The 26,410-nt window shown below is 40.5% G+C and overlaps 3 protein-coding genes across 3 annotated transcripts; 2 read left to right on the top strand and 1 right to left on the bottom strand.

The window, feature by feature from the left end:
- Positions 1 to 454: 454 nt before the first annotated feature.
- Positions 455 to 2,620, top strand: LOC106932158 (retinol dehydrogenase 14). Its single transcript, XM_015010721.2, has 2 exons — positions 455 to 756; positions 1,520 to 2,620. The coding sequence occupies exons 1-2, from the start codon at positions 514 to 516 to the stop codon at positions 2,135 to 2,137; spliced, it is 861 nt and encodes a 286-aa protein (XP_014866207.1). The 5' UTR covers positions 455 to 513; the 3' UTR covers positions 2,138 to 2,620.
- A 6,808-nt stretch (positions 2,621 to 9,428) lies between these two features.
- Positions 9,429 to 11,719, bottom strand: LOC106932168 (protein YIPF5). The gene is made up of 6 exons (XM_015010728.2): positions 11,660 to 11,719; positions 11,367 to 11,469; positions 10,932 to 11,056; positions 10,669 to 10,814; positions 10,397 to 10,578; positions 9,429 to 10,296 (listed from the first exon to the last, which is right to left on the bottom strand). The coding sequence occupies exons 2-6, from the start codon at positions 11,456 to 11,458 to the stop codon at positions 10,134 to 10,136; spliced, it is 708 nt and encodes a 235-aa protein (XP_014866214.1). The 5' UTR covers positions 11,459 to 11,469; positions 11,660 to 11,719; the 3' UTR covers positions 9,429 to 10,133.
- A 763-nt stretch (positions 11,720 to 12,482) lies between these two features.
- Positions 12,483 to 26,051, top strand: setd3 (SET domain containing 3, actin histidine methyltransferase). Its single transcript, XM_015010710.2, has 13 exons — positions 12,483 to 12,588; positions 14,454 to 14,593; positions 14,672 to 14,764; positions 14,847 to 14,995; positions 15,098 to 15,170; positions 15,645 to 15,901; positions 19,274 to 19,332; positions 19,453 to 19,567; positions 20,507 to 20,581; positions 20,797 to 20,963; positions 22,764 to 22,849; positions 23,641 to 23,801; positions 24,748 to 26,051. The coding sequence occupies exons 2-13, from the start codon at positions 14,491 to 14,493 to the stop codon at positions 25,174 to 25,176; spliced, it is 1,767 nt and encodes a 588-aa protein (XP_014866196.2). The 5' UTR covers positions 12,483 to 12,588; positions 14,454 to 14,490; the 3' UTR covers positions 25,177 to 26,051.
- The last annotated feature ends 359 nt before the right edge of the window (positions 26,052 to 26,410 follow it).

Genomic DNA, 26,410 nt, shown 5'->3' on the forward strand with positions numbered 1-26,410 from the left:
CTTGTGTCACAATGAAGTGACCACTTGCTGATTGTTCCAATAAATAAATAAAAATAAGAAATCATATTTTTATTGAATGAATATTTTTCTCTTACAGGTTTATATATGAAGGGAGAAATATAGGCAGGCATCTTAGTTATTGTCATTAACTTTATAATTTTTTTTTCTGCCATTTCTCCAGGACTGATTCAGATCCAAGTTTTAAGTCTGAGCAGTAATTAGCAACAGCAGTTAGACGTAATTGCACATTTGCAAATACCTTTGTGACTATTCGTCTAGAACAAATACAAAGAGCTGAAACTGATTTTGAATAATGATTTTAAAACGTCTGTATTAAATATCACGTCCAAGTGATTTAAATGTCATCTTCAAAATCAAACAGATTTTACTCCCGGCTTTTTAATGGCCAACTATGCATCATGAGAATTCTGGGTAGTGGGGTCTTTCTTCCTTGTTATTGTCACGTGATGCTAACTGTAGCAGCAGCTCTGTAAACAGGCTTTACCAGCTAGCATGATGCAGGGGAAGACTGTGATAGTGACGGGAGCGAACAGCGGGATCGGGAAAGCTACAGCAGCGGCGATTGTGAAGCTCCAGGGCCGGGTGATAATGGCCTGTCGGGACCAAACCAGGGCCGAGGAGGCTGCCCAGGACATCCGGCAGGAGACCGGGGCAGACAGCAGGCAGGTCATGGTCAAACAGCTGGACCTGGCCTCCTTGAGGTCTGTGCGCTCCTTCTGTGAAGACATTATAAAGGTAAATAGATTGTTGATAATTAAACGGGTTTCATCAGGCACATCTTTGTACGTTTCTGTGGAGGATAATAGTTTAGGTTGAATTAAAAACTGAGGTTTATTATTATTATTATGTTTTATTATTATTTGTTGAATACTTGTTTCAAATGTCCAGTCCGCAAAACATGAGTCTAAAATAATTTGCATTCAACAAGTAATTTATTCTACCCAAAGGCATTATAAAAAATATGATAGTTTTTTTTTTTTTTCTAATTCTTCCTAAATTACAATTACACTATTTACAAATAAAATCTGTCACTTAACAAGACCCTATTCTCACAGATTCCAGACAAAAAAAAACAAAAAAAGCAAAACAAAAATAACAACTTTCTTATTTCATCCACTTTCCAGAAACTTGCATTGCTTAGTTACACACCAGACTCCCATCATGTCACATGTATTCATATATTGCATTAATATAGCTATTTGTCTTCAGGATTTACTGAAGTTGTAAGGTAAATTTTAAAACAAATCAATTGCGGTAGTTCTCAAGCCATATGACATTCATTCTGTAGAACCTCACTGAGCTTTAGCTATTCTGCTAATAAAAACTGAGAAAAAAAATTTAGTCTAAATACAAATTACACAAGTAATAGATTTTCACCAGTAAAAGATTTTGAAATCTATGCATCTGCTTCCTTCGGCTTTGAGGCTCTACGTTTGTGGAGTTCATTAGTTTTGAAAAGCATAAATGCACTGAGTTTCTCCTTTGCGCTGTTAAACAGGAGGAACCTCTGCTACATGTTCTGATCAACAACGCTGGAGTCTACCAGTGTCCTTACACCAAAACAGAGGACGGCTTCGAGATGCAGTTTGGGGTCAACCACCTCGGTCACTTCCTGCTTACCCACCTGTTGATGGACCTCCTGAAACGCTCGGCGCCCAGCCGCATCGTGGTGGTCTCCTCCAAGCTTTACAAACATGGTGACATTAACTTTGAAGACCTGAACAGTGAGCAGTTCTACGACAAGGCCTTTGCCTACAGTCGCAGCAAACTGGCCAACCTGTTGTTCACCTGCGAGCTGGCCCGCCGTCTGGAGGGCAGTGGAGTAACAGCGAATGCTCTGACTCCAGGCATCGTGAGGACTAACCTGGGACGGCATGTGCACATTCCGGTTTTAGCAAAGCCCCTTTTTAACCTGATCTCCCGGGGCTTGTTTAAAAGCCCGGAGGAAGGAGCTCAGACTTCAGTGTATTTGGCCTCCAGCCCGGATGTTGACGGTGTGCAGGGAAAGTGCTTTGCAGATTGTAAGCCTATGGAACTTCTGGATAAGGCCACAGATCAGGAAGTGGCATCGAAACTGTGGGACATCAGTGAAGTCATGGTGGGCATAACGACTTGAGAACCGTCTGAGACGTTCACGTTTTTTGTTGTGTTTTTTTTTAGCAGGGTAATAACTGAAGCTGAAAGATAAGCAATGCCTTGGTTACATTTCCTTAACTTTTAGTTGTGGTGTTGAAATGTCAAAATGCTTTCTATGTTTATGGAAATGTTTGTATCCATTTACATAGTGGATTGTTTGCAGCATCTTGTGTCAGGTGCTAGAATCTCTGTTTCAGTTCTTCTTTTAATAAATTCCTAAGATCAAATGTTTCTAATGTAACCTTTCTAACAGAGCTGTAGTAATGAGTGCTCTGAGTTTTACTAGAAGTTGGAGGCCTGTAGATTTTTTTTAATACTTTCTCTGCAATTTATGTGTTAACCTTGAGATAACATTGCTGGGGTGTCCATTCCTGAGAAGACTGACAGCTTTCTTGAACATTTTAAAATATTTCTTTCTGTAAAAAAATGGACATTAAATACCTTGGATATCAATCAACAGCAACAGTTGCTTCTCTGTTGTCATTGCTGATGTTTTTCCACACTGTTCAAACTCCTCTTTTTATAGAGGTGGTCACATAGATGATGGTTGTTCAATCTATACATTTGATCAGGAGCACCTAGCTGGTTTGTTCCCTCTTAAATTCTCCAGAAGCACCCAGGTTGGACTGGCCCACGCTTTTTATGCAGGTGCACATAACAGAATAATTCTTATTTACTTGCTTCATTAGCAGCCTCCCTCATCTATACACACCTCTGGAGGTTTGGAGAGGTTTTGCCTGTGGAGGGTCGCATTTCAGATATCAGTTTTCCCCCAGCAGGTTAGTTAGGCGTCATTCAGCCATACCGGTTGCTCTAAAAACCGGTCATTAGCTGGGAATGTTTGCTCTCCAAGTCACCCGGAAACAGCAGTTTTCTTTTTTTTTTTTGACCAAATGGTAGCAGGACCTCCAGGATTCATGACTTTCCCACCTGTATTGTTCATTAGGACATTTTCTGGATCATTTATGGTGAGCTGGAAAACGAAGTAGGAACACAAAGGCAGCCACTTTATCAATTTCATCTCACACACAATGCTCCTGGGCCACTTTTTAAGCAGCTCCAGTCTATTTGTTTTACAAATGACTCCAATTAGTGTAATTACAGAATCTGATGTTCTTAATGGGCACTGTAATATTGATAGGTCCTTGAATGCTACTTTAGATCTGAGTATTTCAGTCAGGCTCCTTATCCAACACATAATGGATCAATTAAAGGAGCACTATGTTTGTTTCTGAGCTTCTGTTGGAAGGCCTTGCTCCTTAATTCATACACTGAGTTTCATAAAAAATTTTGTTTTTTTGCATCTTTTGGATTTTGGCAAGTAGATCTTCAGTAATTACTTTATTTGTAATTTTACTTCCCGCCCCCCCTTCTTTTTTAACATATTTTTTTGTCTTGTGTTGAAACTGACCAAGAACCCAGTCCTATTATTATTCTATTCAATGCTAAGTAACTGGAAAATATAAAATAGTCCCTTCAGCTATAAGGAAAGTCTCTTCTTCAGTTAGATGAATTTAAGTATATTGGAAAAGCAGCAGATAGATCAACAGTTTGTCTGCAGTAAAGAGGGAGTTACTCCAGTCTTTGAATGAAAGATGAAAGGAGGGATTCTGAATTATTGTTCCAGATCTAGTTCTTCAATGTAAATGCCAGAAAATAGCTTCCTCTGGGAAACAGGTGTCAAACTCCACTCCTGTAACTTTTAGGTCCTGAGCACGACTCCGGAACTTGAGTGCATGATGGTGAGGTGATTGCCATTTAAATCAAGTGTGTTGGACTTGGGATACATCCTAAAGTGACAGAACAACAACTTATTGTGAAGCAAATCCAGACAACAATATATGGGAACATCGACTTTTATATTTTAAAATGGATAAACGTCTGAGATATATCAGTACTGACATTAATAAGGCATGTAGTCACAACCTCATTCACCTCAAAGAAGATGTAGGGTCAAGGTGCCTTGTCAACACCTGTAGGCCATACATTACCTGGAGAAATACAGACAACTGTCTGCTCAGGTGTGGAAGGAGCAGCACTATCTCACCGGCATGGAGCCGCAATGTGATAAAGATAAAAAACTCATTTGTCAATAATAGTCTTTTCTAAGCTTTTAAGCCTGCAGCCCATTAATTGTATATTTACTTAAGAAATTGTTATGCAGAGGTAATAAATTTTTAATAGAACACATAAAGTAGACTATAATGTATGTATTTATTGTGTAAATATGCAATATTTATGAGTGGTACTTGGAATGGTCAGGAGGCATTAGTGGAAGACATACATCATCTTGACTTTAATAAGACTAAAGGGATTTCAGGTGAACTTGAGGCAATAGAGTACAAGGGCTTAAGGGGCTGTTTTCTATTTTATGTTGAGAATGCGATCAAGTATAGAAATTGTGGGACATCATGCACTTCGGTGTTATGATCAATCATACAACTTGATTTTTAGACCTACAACTACACCCGATTATCTCCGAGCAATACTGACCTGTTTCTTATCTGGATGTTGGTTGCAGCCCTAGCACAACATTGAGTAAGGATTTTTCTCTGATGGTTTTCAACAAAACAATTCCATTTCTCTTGGGGTACGTGTTCAAGAGACCTGCTGAAGTCATGCATAAATTTAAGCTTAATTGTAGGCACTGGTGGATACTTAGAACCCTGGTCATACAAGTTGCATTACTGATAAATAAATTGCATTCTTGTGGAGAATGTTTGATGTGATCAAAGTGTGACTTTCAGCGCTGTTCAAAAGGTCAACTAAACCAGTTTTCTCATTGTGATTTTAAATATAGAAATCTTCTAACTGAATGTAGACTTACTGTACTGCTCTAAATGAAGGAATTCTGCATACAAATGAGAATAGGTAATGAACATTTTGGAAGAATGCCAGGGAAGATTATAGTTTTAAATCAAGATGTCAGGGTAGAGTGTCTGGAAGAAATAGGCCTCAGGCGAGTAGTTGTTTGTGATTTAAGGAGTTTTATGTTCCCGCAGTCATGTCTCTTTGAAACATGTAATACTCCCTCATACTTATTGGAGCTCCAAGCCAGAACAATTTGCAAGATAATCCAGGGAAGAAATGGTTTAAATTTCTTCATCCTTATGCTCCATGTTGGTGCTGCTGTACATTTTCATGATCTCTCATGTTTGGATCTAGACACATTAAACCAAAAAAACAAGATTTTTGGACCCTGGGAGTAAAATCAGCTATTTTAAACTTTCTCCAGCTGCATTTTCACCCGACAGCCCGAGATTTACAGGAGACAGAGGAGGTTTCAATGTTTCTGTGTCCAGGCTTCCGCCAGTATGATCCCCTAAATCTCAAACTTTCACTGAATGATTTGAAGCACTAATAGGTCTTGATTCTGACACTTTCAGCAGCAGCATGCCAGGTTTTTCCTTTTTTATCAGCTTCTTTCATCTTCTTTCCTAACACCAGCTGGACCATGACCAATGCTGCAGCAAGAGGGAGGAAAACAACCTAGGTGTTTAGTTTGGCTCCTCAATTCACCAAAATGAACTTTTCAACCTTCCCTCGAAGTCTACTTTTTTTTTTTTTTTAATGATGTACCTGGGCTTGTTTTCCTAGCACCTCTAAAATTAGCTTCATAACTCCCTAGCAAGTGATGTGGAAATGTGTTTTTCTTTTCTTTTTGCCTGATGCCATAATTCACTTTACAGCTGACAGCCATCAGCCAACATACATCAGTTTGACAACCAAAGTCAGATTCCATCATCTCCAAAACTAAAGAAAGTGAATGTCATCCATTTTTAGGCTTGCTGTTAAAATGTGCTCCTCTACATTTAGAAAATTCAAACCATATACGCTTCATGAAGCTCTTTACAGATGTGGTTTGCAAGGGTATTGATTGTTTTAATTATACTTTATGAAAGAAGAAATAAAAACCTTAAAAATGTAAAATGTTGGAAAGCGTTGATAAAACTTAGTTAAGAAGAAAGGAGATGACCACTTAGCAACAGTTTGGCTTCATGTAAAGATTGCTACAGAGTTGGTGGATCTGAAAAAAGCAAAATATAGTCTCAAGATCATCCCAATTATGAGATATGAACCATTTATTTGCATTATAGAAGGATTGTGCCACATTTCACCTGCAACGATTCTTAAAACAACAAAACTGTATTCACAGGTTTTAATTTAATTAATTAGGAGCATTTCTGAGTGTGATACAATGAAATCAGTTTCCTATGAAGAACTAGACAAAGATGTCAAAGATTGTCATTGCCCAGAAAAGGTCAGCACAAAAGTGGTCTTTGGGTGTAAAAGTTAAAGGACTCGTTATTTTGTGGGTCCTGACTTAAGTAATCACTTATCAAAATTGTTAAGTTGCCCGACCACGAGAGAACCCGGTAATAAAAAAGGTAACTGCACTGAAGGCACCAAATAAACAGAAAAGAGACGCAAGATGAAGAGAACCAAACCGCAGCTCTAAAGTGAGGCTGAGGCTGATAGCAGGGCCAGCCAGACAGTTAATAATCCTTCACTAGCAAGGACCAGGACACAATAAAAAGACTTTGAAGGTTTATTGAAGAAAGGGGTCGAGTGGATGGGTCGTACGGAGAGGCTTATTGATGAAGACTTGGGAGGAGGAATCTCAGTGTGGGGATGGTGTCTTCAGGAATGAGCTTTTTCCCTGTATAACTTAGGACCTCTGCCAACGGAATCTTGAACAAGGAGGAGCAAATGAAGAATGAAAATTTAAAGTAAGGATGACCGAGATGGGATGAAGAGAATAAATAGGGATAAGATGATGTCCGGATGTGGATAACGGAGGGTTGGTTTGAACGAACATAACGGAAAGTGAAGGATGGTTGAACTTAGTATGGGTAGATTGCTAAGTAATTAGAAGTGTGGTTGAGGTGTGGCCCTTTTCCCGAACCTATGTTTAAACCACATGTGGTTCAAACCATGCTATGGCTTTCCTTTTCTACAGCATCGTGTGAATTGTGGTCCCAGGTTCGTGTTGAGATGTGTCCCTGATTCAACCCAGCAGATTCAAATGAATGAATTCCCTACTCAGCTGGTCAGTTGTCAGCAAGTTCTGCAAAGGTCTTGTAGTGACCCATCCACTTAAATCAGTTATGCTACAGTTACACTAAAGAAATATTTAAGAAAAAAAAGAAAGAAAAACATCGGTGTTTGAGGACTGGCTTTGGACAGCACTGATATAGAGAGTCAAGTTGATCATCTCATCCAAAGACGCCTTTTTTTCTGTGCAGACATCTAGATCCTTTTACAGCACACACACACACACACACACACACACCCCCACACACACACACACACAAAATCGCACCTTCTAAAAATTTTTTTCATTTTTTAACTTATTATAAAGGGTGTTGATAAACAGGTTTTGGAAATTTGGTCTCTAGTGAGACTGCATAAATATAGTGAATGCCTGTCAGAAATAAGCAAAGAAATCGAAACAAGGTTGGTAATCCTTATGATGAAAATGGAATATGGGGATCCAACAAAGACAGGAATAATGAGAACAAAACACAAAAAAGTAAGATCATAGAGGCAAATCTTCTCCAACTTGATTACACAGTGAAGTAAAACTCCTTATAAATGAAGGACCTGGCCTTTGGTTGCATCTGTGATCATTCACGGACCTGAATGTGTGGTCATTCACAGGGAAACACAAGAGTGATGAGACTTCTTATGAAACCTTCAAGTTTCATCTCAACCTACAGACAACAGACTGTACAAGCAGGAAGTACAGCAAACATTGCTAATCCATATTACATCCTTAAACACTATAAAACGCTGCAGGGAGGACGCGAGTTAAAACAGATCTCCCTGGTTAATGACGGCTTCCAGCGCGCCAAGTGCAGATCCCCGTCAGCCGAGCTTTGCCGAATGAAAGGTGAGCAGCAAAGAGCCTCTAAGAAGCGAGAGCTCATAAATCATCTGGAAGAGTTTAGTGTAAAGTAGCGAGAGGACTGTGCGGGGCCCGGGGAGCGCTTGTCTTGAGCCTACCGCTTGGCCGGAGGGATTTGTTTGCTTTAACCAATCCAAACAGTTAGGAGAAGAAAGAGCGGGCTTGCTCCTCACAGTCCCACCGTGGGATTGTCCTCTCTTTTCCCTCTGTTTTCTGTCAAACATGCACACATGTTCCCTCACATATATCGCCTCCGTAAGGAAGGGAGGTTGTGCTCACTAATATAAACACAATCCGTGGCTGTTGTTTATGCCATCACTTCAGTTAACTGTGTGCTTTTCCTCAGTTCAGACTGAGGATATAGGATCAAGTATTTTGACAACAGGTCAGCAGAGGGATACATCAATTGAAGGGTTGAGTTAGGGCTTAGGTTAGAACCACACTTTAGGTCATGTCGTCCGGGAGGAAACTCTCTTAATAATCCGGGCCAAGTGAGTCTGATGGAAATAAGATTTACTTTTAAAGCCCCCTCTAAGTAAAGTTAAGTCAAGAATACACAGGCTTAAAACATTTAAACATCCTAACTTATCCCAGGCAAATCCCAACCTGGGGTGTTCATATATTATCCCTATGCATGCATTGGTTATCTCTGGGTAGTCTGGCCTCCTCCCACAGACCAAAAACAAAACTGTTAGGAGTGACTCAGTCTAAATTGCCATTAGGAATGAGTGTGTGCAAGCAGCATAGTTTGTCCTGTCAAAACATAGCCCCAAGACAGACCTGCCCAGGTTGAATCCTGACTCTCGCCCAATGGCTTCTGGAGATACCCAGTCCCTCAAGGTCATGTAAGTATAAGTGGGGATAGATAATGCATGGATAGAGATCCATGCATTATCTATGCAAAGGACCCACCTGACTGGGGGTCCTTTAGAAGTTAGTCACTGTTAAAATCACAGCAAACTGTATGGAGCTCCACACCCTGCCTCCCCCTTGTTTCTCTCTATTCCCTCCAGCCCTCAACTGAGTTGTCTGCAGAACATCACAGAGTCTGAAGCCATCACAGTCAAATTACGCAACTTAAATATGACGTGAAAATGATTTGTTACTTTAATAATTCTGTTAAATGTTTCCTTTTTGATGGAAATATAGGAACTTTTAGATTAAACCTGTTTGGTGAATTCATACTTTACAGCAGATTCGATAAACCTGCAGCAAACTCAGACTTTTTTTTTAAGAGTCACATTTTCTACTTGTTCCCACTGTTTTCCTGTCAATGGCACTTTTAAGCAATTTGGTAACTGATGATACTCATTGTTGCATTTATTTTCTGAACCTCAGACTTTAAGAAACTCAATAGTCAATGTTTGTGATCAGTACAGTTTCTTATTGATCATACCAGGTTTTCTCTACACACCTCAATATCAGTGGTACCTTCACACATCTGTAGGTCAACCATTTTTCATCTTTTGTGCCATTTTGTCCCAAAGAAAACTAAAATATTTCTCATTTTTTACTGACTCAGAGCTGCGAGATCATGCAACACTTACACTTGCACAACTAAGTAAATGAGACAAGAATATTATTCTAATTAGTGATATCTCTGACACAAACCTGTTTAAGCTGGAACGTCCTCACAAGAAACAACTGAAAGCCGAAAATTCGATCTGTTTCCACAAACTTTCTAAACACTGCTGCACATGTTAAGGGCGAAGAAAAAGCACGTTCTCTGTACATCAAGAACAGCATAACTTCATCAATTTGTGGAGGCTTAGCGCCCCCTGCTGCAACAAAGAAGAATGGCTGCTTTGGTGCTCGCTGAATGTTTGTACTGGGATTAATGGCTTTTCATATTAGCAGACTCTCTCTTAACTATGCAGACATTTGAAAACCAAGTACTGAGTATTTTGTTTTGGAGAAACAAAACAAACATTTTCACACTCATTTACTCCTGTGTTTGAGGGCAAATATCTAACAGCATTCACACTTCCAAAGGCATTCATTAAATGCAGGAATCACAGACAGGGGGCTTTTACATTGAAATGAGAAGTTGGATTTGATCAACTGGATGTTAAAAGACAGTGAGCAGTGTGAAAAGTCCATACAACAGAGCACAAGGGTAGAACACCAACAGCTGCTGCTCCTGCATTGCCAGGGTGGAGATAAAGATCTTGGAGGCTGAGAAGCTGCACCAACAAATGGCCATCAGAGCCAGGACTATTCCCAGGATGCCTCTGAGAAAACAAAACCATGAAAGTTAAAATACAAAAGTTCAGCTTTCATCCTCAAATACCTAAATAAATCAATTCTAGACAAACTACTAGATTGCCTTACTGCAAGGAGTAGAAAACAGCAAATGCAGATAGGGCCACAATAGGTAGGAGGCAGTACCCCAGGACACTAGCCACACAGCCATACGAAACTCCCAGGGGGCTCATCAGACTCAGCAGGGTGTACATACCAATGCAGGCGATGGCACTGATCCCATATACGTAGCCAAAGTGAACTTTACCTGCCTTTGTTGGAAAGAGTTTAGAGGTTAGAACTACAACTCCATTATAAAGGTCAAAGTGCAGAGACCTTCGCATCACAAGAATCGCACTCACCATCATTAAAGTGACGCCCAGAGCAATGGAGAAGAGGATGGGACCTGTCAGATCTGTCTCGTTCATAATGCTGCCATCTGCAGGCTTCAAAGGGTTCAGAACTGTGAGGGTCTTTTGCCACATATGATCAAAATCAACTCCCAGTTCTGGAGAAATGCACACCAATTTGAGGAAATGTTGACCACAGCACAGAAAACAAGTAAATCTGTACAGTCAACTAGATTTGTGTTCATATGATCTAGATGCAAAACAATGCCTATTACCAACAAGAAGTGGAGGTTCCTCCTCTAGGTACTCAGTTCTAGTGGAATGCATGGTTTGCTGGTAGATCTCTCCAGGGTACTGCTGTTCCATGTAAGGGTCCACATTGTTTGCATTTTGTGCACTACTGGATAGTCATCATCATAAAAACATCAATTATATTTAAAGTATGTTTTGAAGTAGAACTAAAATCCAAAATTGATTTAACTTCCTTGAGTGTTACATAAAGTTTCTTTATAAGGTTATTTTGCTCCAGGAAATTCTGTTGTTTTTTACATAACATTTAACTTGTTTAAAAGACTATGCATTTTAAAGCTGTTAGCTTTATGTATCGAAGAACGTGACTGAAGCTTTAACCTCTGAATATCTTGGTTATTCTGTGACTCTGGGTTAGATTAACTCCAATAACCATCCAGATCGCCAACTGATGCACTTACTCAGTGTCGTAATAAGCCACAGCACGGCCCTGGTCATCAATGTAATATCCCGATTGGTAGAAGTCCTGCTCAGGCTGCTGGAAGTCATCCATGCTGCAAAAGGCTGAGACAAACCACAAAAGATATGAATATAAGGCATTAAGTAATTTTGTTATTGTTTCTCTTTGTGGCTGCAAAGACCCATAAAGAGTTGTGTGGCTCTTTGCCACAAAACTTGTGGCTGCACTAAGGTTGCTAAATATCAGAAAAGGCCAAAGTCCACAATTCTTTTCTTTTCCTCTGAAAAAACTCACCTGGAAGTCTATAAACACTCAAGACGAGCACACGTTCTCCTCTCAGCCTCTCTGCAGAGATTCAAGACAGAAAACATGGAGGCCTTTGAGGTTAGACTATTAATAGGAGACTATATTTGGACAGTGTAATAATGGACTGACAACTGGTCAGTTTGCTCCCAGAACCATTTTGTAAAAGCTTGATTGGAGTATTTGTAGAGTAAAATATGCATCATTTGAATATAAATCAGTAAAAAAATACATTCCATATATCTGCATTCAGCAAGTGTCAATACTGGCCCCTATGGACTGCACAAAAATGACTAAGCATCCTAACTGAAATTCATACTAATTTTTTTTGTTTTTTTATATATATGTGCACTTTCTTTTACTTTTTCCACACAGTAAATACATCTTTTTAGCTGATTTGTCATTTAGCCAATCACATTAGCAAACAAATGACCATTTATGGTGCAGTTTATTCTTCTAAAAGCGAGCATCCAATAGCAACGAGTAAAGGGCGGGACTTTAAAAATGTACATGCACAGTTGCATTTCATGTACTTTGGGAACGGGTATGTAGAAAGAATTATATTCAGTTTCCTTCTGTCGAGTTTAGTTTATTGTTCTACAAAGACTAGTGAGCAAAGGGACTTATCTATAAACGCAAGAAAAGACTGAATATTTGTTTGCTCCCAGAGTTGCTAGTCTGAGGAAAGGGGAAAATATTCTAGTTTGTGTTCCAGCGAATGCAGCTTTCCAAGCAAGTTCAACACAGTTGCTCTACTAACCAATCAGAATGCTAGAAGTCCATCTAGACGTCGACCGTCTCAGTTGCTCCAATCAGAAGCTCAGCTTACTTTGGGCCCGAAACACTGGTCCAATCAGAAGCTTAGCTCCTTCAACGTTGGATCCGGATCAGAAAAGGAGCTGCTGCTGTCACTTCCACAGGTAGGACCGAGCAGAGTTAGCCATAACGGTTGGTGTCACGAAGTATTTTTTCAGCTGTGGAGGGTTGCTCCTTGTGCGAGTTTGAAGGTGTCCTGTGGGCTATATAGGCCACAGTGAAGCATTTAAAGCTACGTTTGAGCGGCTCCTAACAGTTGGAAGCTAAGAGCTAGCTGGCTAACGGTCAGTGGATGAATGAGGTGCGGGCGTTTCCCCTGACCTGCTGCGGGTTAGGACTCTCCTCTGACGGCGCAAATGTTGCCTTGGTAACTGCACAAATCTGAAATCAGCTGGAGTTTAGTTGGGAATTCCTTGTTGGCAGAAAACAACTGAAAACAATCGGCTAACAGCGCTATTAGCTTTTTGCCTCCATGCTGGAAACTTCCTGCAGCTTTAAGCACTCACCCTTACTCCATTTACTAGGGTCTACAATCAAATAATGGACTTTTAAATAAAAAAAAGTCATTTTGAAATGGGTTAAAGAGATCAGAAACTAATGATTTGCACTTTGCAAAATTAAGGGGTGGTTTGAGACTTTTGCACAGCTTTGAGACATAAGATCTCTTGCATAAGATTGCACAACCATTTCCAGTCAAGTTTTCTTGTAAGTCATTTTGTTTCTGTCAAGAAATTTGGAGAAGTTAACAGTTCAGAGCTCCACAGTGTTCCCCTAATTTACTTAGTTTGCACACTAGAAAAATTTGGAGTGGTGTGAAAAAAATAGAAATTAAGAAATTAAACACAAGATGTTTCATGTCATTATTAATGACTATCCATTTGATAATACATTTCATTTGTTTTGTTTTTTTTTGTCTCAACTTTTTCCTACTTAATGTTTTTATTATTGCTTCAAAAACCTAAACTGACTATATCAATTCACACAAAGTTTCAGGTAAAATTTTCATTCAGATTTGTGAACTTTTTCTATTACTGACTGACAGAAACCTCCTCTATATCAGCAATCCCTTAGGAACTTGTGTAGGAAAGATGCTGAGTTTTCACAAGGGTGATGCAACCCAATATGTTCAGACAACCTGGCTTGTTGCTGGCAACAGATTGGACGCACCTTTTCTGCTTTGCTCCTGGTTTTCCAACAAAGATCTGTAATAGGGCCGCGGTGATGGTGCAGGGTAAAACATGCGACCCATATGCAGAGGCCAGTCCTTGATGTCGTCACAGGTTCGAGTCCTGGCCCGTTGACCTCTGCCAACTGTCTTCCACATTTTTCTCAAACTGCTTTCCTGTCTAACCGCTATCAAATAAAGCCCACTAGAGCTGGAAAAAAAGGTCTAATACTGGCCTCAGTATTACAGATCATCCATCCCAGATGCCTCAACTCCCAGAAAAGTGAACACAACTTAGACACACCTCTGACAGATTCCCTGAAGTCATTCCTTGTCCACGTGGTCTTATCAACTGTTGATGATTCTTTTAGCTGTGTGCTGTCTGAGGAAACGGATATTATGGATATTCATCTTAGGGTTACTGTCTGAGTGTTCTGCACTGTACAGGGTTGGATATGGCATATTAATTGCCCTGAGTTGCCCTTTTCCTTACTTCTTATGACTGTATCATAGCTTGAAATTCAATTCATTTCAAAAATACTTTATTTATCCTAAAGCGAAATTAAATATCGAAACTCTTATCATCCAAGCATCATCAAAGAGTCGTTGTGCATGGTGACGCTGTGGGCAGGAAGATCTCTGGTAGCAGTAAGTTGTGCAACGAATCTGAAGAAGCCATGTCTCCACCCCCTTTTTTTTCAGTTATACAGTAATTACTGGTTTAGCTGTCCTTACTTTTTACTCTCTCAACAGTTTTTCTTGAACATGGTCTTGGATTTAATGTGATGTTCTGCTGTGTGGCAGCATCGTGTCCGGTTATTGAAGTTGTCCATCCAGCACCATGGGAAAGAAGAGTCGGGTGAAGACTCAGAAGTCAGGCTCTGGAGCCAACACTGTGGTTTCCCCGAAGGAGATGATGAACCTCATCTCCGAACTGCTGCAGAGTATGTTCACCCTTTGACCTTTCACTGCTTTGCTCCTTAAGCTGTTTAATCGCAACCCTCAGAAACTTGTTTTCCCAGAATGCAGTAGTGCAGCACCCTCTGGTGGTAAAGAGTGGGAGGAGTACATCCAGATCAGAGGCTTGGTGGAGAAGATCAGAAAGAAACAGAAGGGTCAGACTGGACACAACATCTCCTAAACACATTTCTTTCCAGCTGATAAAATGTGACCGGCTTTCTGTTTTTGTGTGTTCAGGTTTGTCAACAGTGTTTGATGGCAACAGGGAGGACTACTTCCCTGATCTGATGCGCTGGGCTCAGGAGAACGGGGCGTCCTGTGACGGCTTCACAGTGACCGATTTTGGTACTGAAGGGTACGGCCTGCGAGCCACCAGAGACATCAAGGTGGGAATTAAAAGACAATTTGTCAGCTAAACGTTTAATCAGTAAAATAAAGGCAGAAGTTCTCCCTTTTACTCATTCCAGTGTGTTTGTGTGTGTCTGCAGGCAGAAGAGCTGTTCCTCTGGATTCCAAGGAAGATGTTGATGACTGTGGAATCAGCCCAAAACTCTCTGCTTGGTAAGAGTTAGAAGCTTGATATTAACAATATTCAATTAATCAATTAATTACATAATTAATGAGCTTGATAATTTAGATTCTGATCAATAAGATCTTCTTTACACACATCAGGACTCCATTTATGAAAAGCAGTTACATTTTTATTTAGGGGGTCAAGGCTCTGACTACAAAATGCAGTAGAACATCTTTGAAGAAATTATTTTCAATGCATGGTGCACAGCTGGGATGAAACATTACTTGGACCCTGAGGAAATCTGCTTTTTTGTTTCCTTTTTTTGAAAATAGGAAATATTCTGCTTTTATCTCTTTCAATATAAACACTGCAAACATTCAAAAATGTCCATTTTAGCTGAGCTCAACAATTGTTTGTTCATATTTTAAAAAAATAAATAAAAATACCTGATCCTTTTAGCATTTGCTAAATGTTTACCCCCAGGCTGTTGATCTTATTGTTGACCTTACTGTTTGTCTCAGGTCCTCTGTACGGTCAGGACCGGATCATGCAGGCCATGGGCAACGTGACGCTGGCCCTGCACCTGCTGTGCGAGCGCGCCAGCCCCTCTTCGTTCTGGCTGCCGTACATTCGCAGTCTGCCCCAGGAGTACGACACGCCGCTGTACTACCAGCAGGATGATGTCCAGCTGCTGCTGGGAACGCAGGCGGTGCAGGATGTCCTGAGCCAGTACAAGAACACTGCACGGCAGTACGCCTACTTCTACAAACTAGTGCAGGTACGCAGACAGCATCGCTTCATCCACACACAGCTTTTGTAGTTTTGAACTGATTGCTTTAAATTTGGCTGTATGAAATGCATTCAGTTGATTTATGAGAAAACAAACCATATCATCCTGGAAGAAGGAAAACCATGAGTCATTTGTTGGACATCCAGTAAACAACTGCTGAATTAAACAAAGTGATTCTGGATGACTTTTGGAAATTTAGTTGGACGAACAAAACAAAATCATTATTTTTTTTTCATATAGTTTGCGTTCAAACAAAACTGGTCAATAATGTTGGACATGAAGAAAGCAATGGTCTGATGTGAAGAGTGAGACCAAGAATTTGATTTCAAATCCCTTTGGTCTGAGGATGACATTTATTTTGTTTGTATAAAACTCAACAACCAGCAGGGGGAACCATAGGGCCTATATAGAGCAACACACTTCATATCTGGAGGACTCTACTTTTGACTGATCTGTCGACAGGGTTGAAGATAAATTATGTTGGGATATTTTTAATTCGCAATCGTCCTCTTTAACATCCTGAAACTAAGCTCATTTTATTCTTTCATGCAGCCTTAAGACACATATGCAGTGAATTTCTGATGAAATATCAGTTCACAGGCCCTGATAACAGATAGTGGAATATTAATAGAAAATTATGCTGTTGTTTTTTTTATTAATCTAAATCGGCTTTGATCAGAACTCTCAACAGCTTCTCTCTTTGAAGTCGTCTGCTTTGTCTTGTTGCAACAAAATAGTTTCTGGCTTTTTCTGTCTGCTGAAAACTAAAACTTAAATGGCAACTACAAGATCTGTTTTTGAATACATTGTCCCTGATTTCAGGTAGATTATTTTCTTCCTGGTCTTTGTCTTCAGAATGTTTTTTTTTTTTTTTTTCCAGGAAAGTTTGCTCCTTCTATAATTTCTCTTTCCACCAGAGGGCAGTATTATGTTCTGAACTAGTGTTGACTTTTACCTATAAGGAATCCACAATGATTTGTGTTCAAGCCACCACCTTTATGAAACCATCTTTTCTAATCTCAACTCTATGATGACAAAGTAGTAAGAGTTGTACTCAGTTCAACAAAATTATTTCCAAAGAAGAAAAAATAGTGATTTACAGAGTTATTCAGCTCCTTTCATCTGCACTTAGTTGCTGCATGTTTGGCTGCCCATACATGCCAAAGTCTTTTTGAGGAGGCTTGAGGATCGGTACATCTGAACAGACTTTTGTCCCATGTTTTTTGCCAGACTTCCTGAGCTCAGTCAAAATAGATGAGGATTATTGAAGGATAGTCATTTTCACTATAGATAAATTCATTATGGTTTAAGTTGAGGCTCCTCCTCAGGCTTGGACAAAACACTCCCAGAGCATAATGTTGCTACCACCATGCTTCTCTGTCAGGGATGTAATCAGTAGAGGGTGAGTGTCGTGTGTTTTTCTCCATGTATTTGGAATTGAAGCTAAACATTTTACCAAGTTTCCACTCTCGCACAAGATGTATGAATTTGGTTCCACTTTGCTCTCATTAGCTTTTTTTTTTAAGGCAAACATTTACATATATAATATTATCACAAAAGCAGAAGACTAGGTTGAATTAATGTTTATTGCAAGCTGAGTATCTGGGCACTTTGACTGTTAAGCCCATGGGAAAAAAAACTGTTTATGTTGCTGCCTGGTTTTGAAAATGGTATTCTGTGGTAATGACCTGAAGACAAAGGTCAGAACTGTTTGTGTCCAGGATGTGTGGGGTCTGCAGAGATTTTTGGCTGGCCATTTCCTAATCCTAGACTTGTACAGAGATGGTACTGTCCTGTTTTATGGCTGAGCCAAACCACACAGTGCTGGACCAACGCAGGACAGACTGAATGATGATCTTGTAGAACATTTCCAGCTGCTCATGTATTGCTCACTTTTGACTTTGAGTATTTAGATGTGCAAAGCCACTTGTTTCTGCAGTTAGTGGGATATTGGCGATGGTCGTTCTGTCTGCACATTAACATGCATCAGTCTGTTCAGCCAGTCATTCACAGATCCAAAATGGTGGGCAGATACAGAGACAGAGCCAGGAGAAGGTGGGGTGGGGGAGCAAAAGAACGAGGTACATTCAGGTCAGTTCAATTCAAAGCCAAAGTGACAAGCTAATTTTCCAGCCCGGTCATCTGAGGAGGAGTAAGAGGAGGAGGAGGAGGAGGAAGAAGGGGGTGAGAAAGGAGGAGCTGGGGACAAAACAGGGAGGGCAGAAACTGGAGCCTGTGTGTAAGAGTGTGTGTGATGCTCCATGTTCATGTCAACAGTAAAGTGTAGAAATATGCATATTTGCCTGTCTTTGTGCTGCAGGTGGTATCAAAGAGCATCAGAGCAATTAAAGGAGACTTTGACTAATTCAAACAAGTAACAACAAGAGATTCTCATTTATCTGACAAAAGTTTTCACAAAATATGTCAGAGAATACATATTTAGAGAATCTCCAGTTTGACTTTAATTCAAATCCAAAATTTCTCCTACATTTACTGTCAATGATCCTTATAGAAAGATTGAAAGCGACTTGCATATGTCTCCCTAGCCAGTGCAGAATATCACTAAACCGTTCTGGATTTTTAGAGGAATTTAAGGGAGCAACACCGAGATGGGCAGCCGTCATTCTCAAATCCCCTAGTTTATATCTGGAGTTCCAAAAGGTGGTTCTACTTTTGGCCCCATTTTATTTTCTTTACATGTCTTACCTTTAGGTTCCACCTCATGGAAATATATATTATTTTCACTTCTCTGCTACTGGACCATCTGGCATGCAGTCCTGACCTCTTTGCAGAGGAGAATTTTGGAAAATAAACCCCTCATGGCTCGATATCCTGTATGCCAGGAAGACTCGGATGTTAGGAGAACATGAACGTTGCAGCGTTAAGAAAACACCTTACTGGATGCTTTTCACTTTCATCCTGATCTTTATGAAATCCAGAACCATTAAGTAGCAGAATCTACATTTTCATTTCCTGCATCAAACTAGGACAGTGCAAGTGCGACTGTTGGTCGGTGGCGCCTGTGGCTTTAAACGGAGAAACCAGTGACATTGGTGGACACACACTATTCCAGAGACACACACACACATATTCATGCCCAAATTGATGAGGCAGATTTATGACGGCTGCTGGCCACAACAAATTAAGTTGACAGTGATGTATGTGGGGGGTCGAGTGTCACGCTGCACCAACAGACCACACACACACTTTCACACACACACCAGTGGTGGCCCCCTACTCCCAGTTCTTCTTGTTAGGCTTCCCTGTCAGGCAGCCCCCCTCCAGCATGCCTGCATAATGAAATTCCTTGGACTGATTTGTGTGTTTTTTTTTTTTTTTTCTCCTTTTCTGCATCCCCAGACTCATCCCGCCGCCAGCAAACTGCCCCTGAAGGACAGCTTCACATTTGATGACTACAGGTCAGCGTGTGTGCTGTTAATGTAAACTGGAGCAAAACCATTTTCTAGATTCCTCACTGATCACTTCCTACTGTAAATGGACAGCATTTAATTCTTCCACGTCTGTGTTGTGTACCACAGGTGGGCGGTGTCGTCGGTGATGACACGCCAGAACCAGATCCCCACTGAGGACGGAAGCCGGGTCACCCTGGCACTTATCCCCCTGTGGGACATGTGTAACCACACGAATGGACTGGTATTTAAAACACACTTAGCTTATTTTAACTATATATATATATATATATACATTTTTTTTTTTTTTTTACAAATCCTTTTAATAGCACTACAAAAAAAACCCCACAAAATCCTTCAATTTTCTTTTTCATTTTTTTGATTTAGTTCTTTGTCTTAATCTTAATCTTATTACACTTCAAATATGACAAAACTAACTTGCACGTAACTTTTCAGCAAGTTATAGTAGCTTGATGTAAGTCAATAATTCCTTTAATTTTGATGTAAAAGTACTGGTTCAACTGGCACTTATAGCAAGGCATTTTTCCCATATTATAATGAATTTACATGATTCTTTCAGAATGAGAGATTTTGTAAATGCAGTTCAGTGTTTGGTTTTCACTTTATTTTTTCATCCTGACAAAGTAATTCAAGCAAACATTTTAGTCTGTCTATTGCCACAAGTTAATATTTTTCCCAGTTGTTTATAGGACTTAATGGATGGAGAAACAAACGGATGCATGGATGCATTTGTGGTGGATGAATAGATTTACAACATGAGGAAGAAGACATGGATCAGTGAACAGATTAATGTTTTTGTAGATGGATCGATTTAGCCAATTCACAAAGCAGATCTAATCAAGTTATATTTAGAAATAAGGATTGGATCTAACTCTCTTGCACTTCTCTGCTCGTGTCAAGTCTTGAATCAACATTAAAACTAAAATACATTTGAATTTTATACTTAACGAAACAACTGACTGTAATAAGACAAACACTGAACTGAATATAAGGCTTGGGCTTAGATACTTCTTATTCACATCAACACATCCTAATTTTAGCTCCACGGATTAAATCCAGCCAGAGATGCAGGTTGTAATTACTAGTTCAGAGATGAGTCATGGGTATTTAGTAGATGCTGAATGGACTGGATGGATAAGTGAAAGTTGTTGATCTCTTCTAGATCACTACAGGCTACAACCTGGAGGATGATCGCTGTGAATGTGTGGCTCTGCAAGACTACAAGGAGAACGAACAGGTGAGGAGACTCATGCCAGCCTCGGGGTTTCTGTCCTGGTAATTAATCTAGAACAATGCGCCATAATGACGAAGCTAAAGATTGAAGAGAAAATTTAATTTTTCCCATAAATTTCCCAGAATTTTTTCTCTTTAATTACCAATGCAGTTCAAGGATGCTTTAGGTTGGGATGTGGCTGATGGATGACGCTGAAGCTGAATCTTCTCTTCTTGTAGATTTATATCTTCTACGGCACGCGGTCCAATGCGGAGTTCGTCATCCACAACGGCTTCTTCTTCCAAGACAATGCCCACGACAGAGTGAAGATCAAACTGGGCGTCAGCAAGAGTGAACGTCTGTACGCCATGAAGGCCGAAGTTTTGGCCAGAGCCGGCATCCCGGCGTAAGTTCTCCCCTTCTAGACCTTGAAAACCTGTAATATGGGACACGGAGGGCTTCAGGCTCCCCACTAGCTTCTTGTCAAACGGTTGATATTTCATCCAATTAGACCCCACTTTGCCATAACTGAAGCACATAACTTAAATGTTGCAGCAGATCCACTTTATTTCTCTCCTCCCACCCCAACGAGTGAAAAATTAGTCATCCGCCCCGATACTTTCATCACTGAGAAGCTTAATCATTTTATCATTAGCTCCATAATTTTATGCAGCATTCTCTACTCTGCATTTTTAATCAGAAGCCTTTAATCTCTTATTGATGACGCTCTGAATCTGAACAGTAGAAATTAAGTGAAACAATTCCCCTTGTTGCACCAGCACTTTATTAAGCTGGTAGATTTGCTCGCAGATCATTTTTAAATTCAGCGTTGAGTAGCTGCTATCACCAGACTCCTCTTTCAACAAATCCTCCCTTGTAGGAGATTGTGGGATGAAAAATAAGGTGCTCTGTTGAGCTGCAGGATGGAGCTGAGGGATCATTTAAAAAGAAATAGTGGGATTTGGCCAGGATCTGTTTGGTCTGTGTATAATCATTTAACCTGCTGTTCATTATGGTTTCATCTTTGTTACAGATTTACACACATTGTTGGGAAACTTTAAACTGTACTTGAATAAAAACTAGCACTTAGAGCCTGGTCCCCACTCCCTGGAACCTAAAGAGCAGTGTTTCCATCTGGGCCAGCCAGACAGGGTTTGAAGTCAGCCGCTGATTGGTTAATTTGCTGCGGGGCGGGTAAAGAGACGAGTTGTCTTCCAGATCTCCGTCAGAGGAGCGTTAGTTTCTTAATGTCTGTTGTTTTGACTGACTGACAAATCCCATCATAATCTTTTTTTTTTTTTTTCTTCAGTCTTTAAATGATAATAATGACATATTCAATTGCATGTATTGCAATGCAGTAAGACCTTAATGGAGAGCCCAGACACCATAGGGGGAAATTTGTATAGTGATTTGGTCACTACCCAGCGCTTAACCTTATTTAAACTGTACATTGACTGATAAATTAAAAGCATCCTATTTCAGCTCAGCTTTCTATTCACCAAGTCAGACCGCTACAGTGCTTGCATCACTACACCAATCCACTCATTCATCTCCTGCTCCATTTTTCATTAATTCGTGAACAAAACCCCAAGATACTTGAACTCTTCGTTCCCGACCCAGAGGCGAAACTTTACCCTTTCCTTACTCAAATCAAGACTATTGACTCGGACTTGGAGATGGAATCAACCCTGCATTTTAAAATTATTTCACCCACTGTTGCCTTTCTGTGTTCTCAGAGCAATCTGTCCACTAGACTCTCAGAGCAGTCGCTACAACACCAACAACCATGCTGGCCACTTCTTCCCTTCTCAATTCTCATATTGAACTTCATTCACTTATCTTTACCCTGTTTAGATGTTTTAAAGCTTTGAGCTGCCATGTGATTTTCTGCCATGTGAGAGGGGGGAGGGAAGGTTCTATTAAACTGGTATGCCTAATAAAGTGGTCACTCAGTAATGTTTTTAGACATACCAAAGTAACCAACATGTTTCAAGCATTAGAGGATGCAATAAGTTTGATCCACCTTAATCCTTCAGGATTATTGCTGACAGACCTTCTGAGCTGCAGGCAAGTGAAGGAGAGGACGGGTCCGGATGTTGTGCTCATAATCACTGGTGTAAAGTGAAATCTTTGTCCTTTAGGGCCCTGGTGCTGTTTTGTGCTCATCCCAGGCTTATGTTTTTGACTGATGTCGTTTTATTTTCAGCTCCTGTGTCTTTGCTCTACACTGTAACGAGCCCCCCATATCAGCTCAGCTCCTGGCCTTCCTGAGAGTCTTCTGTATGACAGAAGGTAAGAAAAACAGACACGCGCACAAACACGTTGTGAAATAACAGCTGCAGGCCATCACCCATCTAACCAACAGCCGCAAATCTGCTCGCAACCAATAAAACGTGCCTCATATTCCGCTGCTTCCCCGAGATCGTCTCCAAGCGACCGTTTCCTCTTCGAGAGACAGAGACGGGGCTGAAGAACAGTCGCAGGGGACGAGCAGCGCCAGTCCGTTCCCGGGTTGGTTAATTGATCAAGGCAGGCCACCAGATGTGTGGCAGGAGCAATCCACTGTGGGGTTTGCAATATTCATCGGCATGTATGCAGAAAGGCAGCGATGTCATAAATCCCCTGTCGCACAAGGCCGCAGCCGCCTCTTTCGTCGCAGGACTCATACTCCAGACCCTGGATGATATATTATTCACATTTCTGCTTCATGTTAATTTAAAAAACAAAAAGAAGAACTCATGCGTTTGGAGCTGTCTGTGAGAGTATCATCCTCTGCATGGATATAAGCGTGCCAACACATCTTAGCAGATGTGACGTGACAAAGAAGTGTGTTCGCACAACTGGGACACTGCTGTTTTCCTCTTTCATCTTCCACCAGCAGGTACCCAGCATTCAGGTCCAGAGGAATGAGCCCAGTGTGACATATTTAAACTGGGATTATTCTCTGGGATTAGGAAGGAGTCGGTTTGCAAGCTATCTTTATTGTAGCTGCAGTTTATCTGATGCTGCTGCCCTCTGAGTTAGACTGGGTTGGGTTGTTTATTTGAATTAACAGGAAGTTGTGTCTTTTCTCTGATTTCCAGAGGAACTAAAGGACTACCTGCTTGGAGACGGAGCTATTAACAAGATCTTCACCCTGGGAAACAGTGAGTTCCCTGTCAGCTGGGAGAATGAGATCAAACTGTGGACTTTCCTGGAGAACCGAGCTGCTCTCCTGTTGAAAACCTACAAGACCACATCAGAGGTCAGTCAGCATGAACTATTCATCAGTATTAAGATTTTAGATCCATAAATAATGACACATAAAGATTGAGTGATATCTAAAGCTAAGTTCTGAGACGGTTTTAAAGGATGCAAGAGAGCAGATATAGTTAATCAAAACAGAAGCTCAGACAATAACTTTGAGTAAGAGAGAGATGGGAGATGAGAGATTGTTAGCAGCAGGAGCTCCCACCTGCGCTGGGAAGGTGTCACATCTAAACAGGCCAGACCAGACATTATGACATAAACTTTAAAGTTGAAATAACAGCAAATAATGCAAAACTGGGGAGAAGGAAAAGAATGCAGCAGAGCAAGGAGAAGCACTCAGTCTGTCCTCTAGAAGCCTAAACTGATGGCAGCATAACTAGACAGCTCACCATGGAGATGGTGTCTGCAGTCATAGTTTTTCAAATAGTGTTTTGCAGAGAAGCCAAAGAAATTCATTATGTAACCTTCAATAGAATGTAACCACAACTTTTGTGTGCAACAAATTAAAATGTCTCACAAGTAAAGCTAATTACATCTTTGCATGTTGTTGTTTTTTTTTCTCTGTGTGACCTGAGAGCCAAGTTGAAAATTGACTCAGAACATTCTGTCACCACCTGCTGCGTTTAGCCTTAAGCTCACCCGCCTGCAGCTCTTTAAAACTTTGCAGTAGAGTGTACTGCCTGAAGGTTCTAAACAAGTCTTAAAGAAGTTAAAACTTCACTTCATTTATACAGAAACAAACCAGAACAAAATTCTACTTCAGCCTTAGCCAGGAACTCCAAGTGTTGGAACAAATGGGGAGTTTGGCCAGTCAGGTTTACCTGTTGATTTACCCATGCAGTTCAAAAACCTCACCTGGAGAAGACACTGAGCTTTCATGAGTTGAATATGTGAAATTGAATTGATAATTGAGTTAATCCTGTTCCTGTCCGGTCTTCCAGGACGACCGGTCTTTTTTGGAGAAACCAGATCTCTCTCTCCACTCCCGTTTGGCCGTTCAGCTCCGCCTGGCTGAGAAGGAGATCCTGGAGAAAGTGTCAGCTAGCGGTCGGGACAAACGACTCCACTTCCAGAAGAAACTGGAAGAAGGCGCTCCGTTGCCACACTTTGAAGAGAGCGACATCGCTCTGTTGGAAAACAATGACACGGATGCAAAGCTTCCCATTATCCTGCGCAAGTTGGAGGAGGTGGAGAAAGGAGATGAGCTCCAGGTGGAGGAGCCCCTGCTGAATGGGGAGAAAGTGAGCTTTGGAACGGAGAAAATTCAGCAGGTCAGCAGAGATGTTACTTCAGAGCAGATGGGTCAGACAGAAGCACCTGAACTGAGTGCCAATCGAACTGAAGACATCCCCAAAGAGAACAGTGAATAACTCGGCCCCCTCACTGCCACAGCTCATTCTATTTATTTATTTTGAGTCTCTAAGTGGATCAGAAATGTAGAAGCAGAAGCTGTCAAAAAAAAAAAAAAAGAACCGTATGTTCATCCAGCGTGATTTCCTGCTGAACTCTGTCAGCCTTGTTTCAGGAGAGGTTCAGATTAAAATCCATTTTGGGTTCAGTTTGAAACATTCAGACTGTCCGAGGTGAACAAAAAAACAAGGTGGCTTGTAATCTTATGTGGATGTTATTTTTACAGAACAAGAACCTCTCCTGTTTAGCGATTTAGCTGCTTTATCACAGCAGTTTGGCTCTGTGTGTATGTGGTTTTTGTTTTCAGTTGACAATCATTGCCTGGTTGTTTGTGAGCGACCACCATCACTGCCCTTCCTAGTTTTGGTTTAACCAACTCATTTGTTGACAGTTGTTTCGGACTGAAATGGAAGACATACTTCATGGGACATCTGTTTTAAAACTGTTTGAATGTATCAAGTGTAAAGTTGCAGTGGTAATCCAGTAGGAATGATCACTGTATTTTCTTTTCCATAAAGCCATAAACAGCACTGAGGATTCAGTGAGAAACAGAAATGTGTTCTGTTGTTTACCCTGTTGGAAGATTGCTTTTTCTCATTTCAGCATGATGGTTAAAAAAACACAAAGAAACGCTGTTCTGTTCATCTTATGCTTTGTGTTCATTGTTAAAGTGAGCGAGATAATCCTCTGTGTGAAGACTTTATAGGCCAAAATAATAATCTGAAGGAAAAGGTAAAGAGACTGAGATGGTTTACCATGTCCTTAAAATTGTGTGGATTTATACACAGCTGGGTCTGTTCGACACATTACAATATTAAAGAGCATAAATGCCAAAGATAGTGTATACTTGTGGTAAATAGTTTTTTTTTTTTAATAAAAAAATCTAACCTCAAATGTACAAAAAAGGCAAATTACATTCTGTAATTTTTTTTCCACAAAGATGAAGCCAAATTGGGAAAAATATGAGCGCCTCAACTGTAATCCTGGTAAGTAAAAATAAGCACGTAAGTAAAATAGATGCTAACGATGATGAGAGAAAATCAATTTGTCCACTTGAATTCTCTACAAATTGTTTTACTTATTGGTAATTTCAACATTTTCATGGTCAAAATCACTGAATTAACACATTGCCTGTTGAAATACTCGAAAGACCGGGTCGAAGCAGGGCAGTGCTTTGCCTCACCTCTAGGGGCG

Source organism: Poecilia mexicana, unplaced genomic scaffold (genome assembly GCF_051168715.1).
Source record: "Poecilia mexicana isolate PSO_F unplaced genomic scaffold, ASM5116871v1 scaffold_22, whole genome shotgun sequence".
Classification (NCBI taxonomy): Eukaryota; Metazoa; Chordata; class Actinopteri; order Cyprinodontiformes; family Poeciliidae; genus Poecilia; species Poecilia mexicana.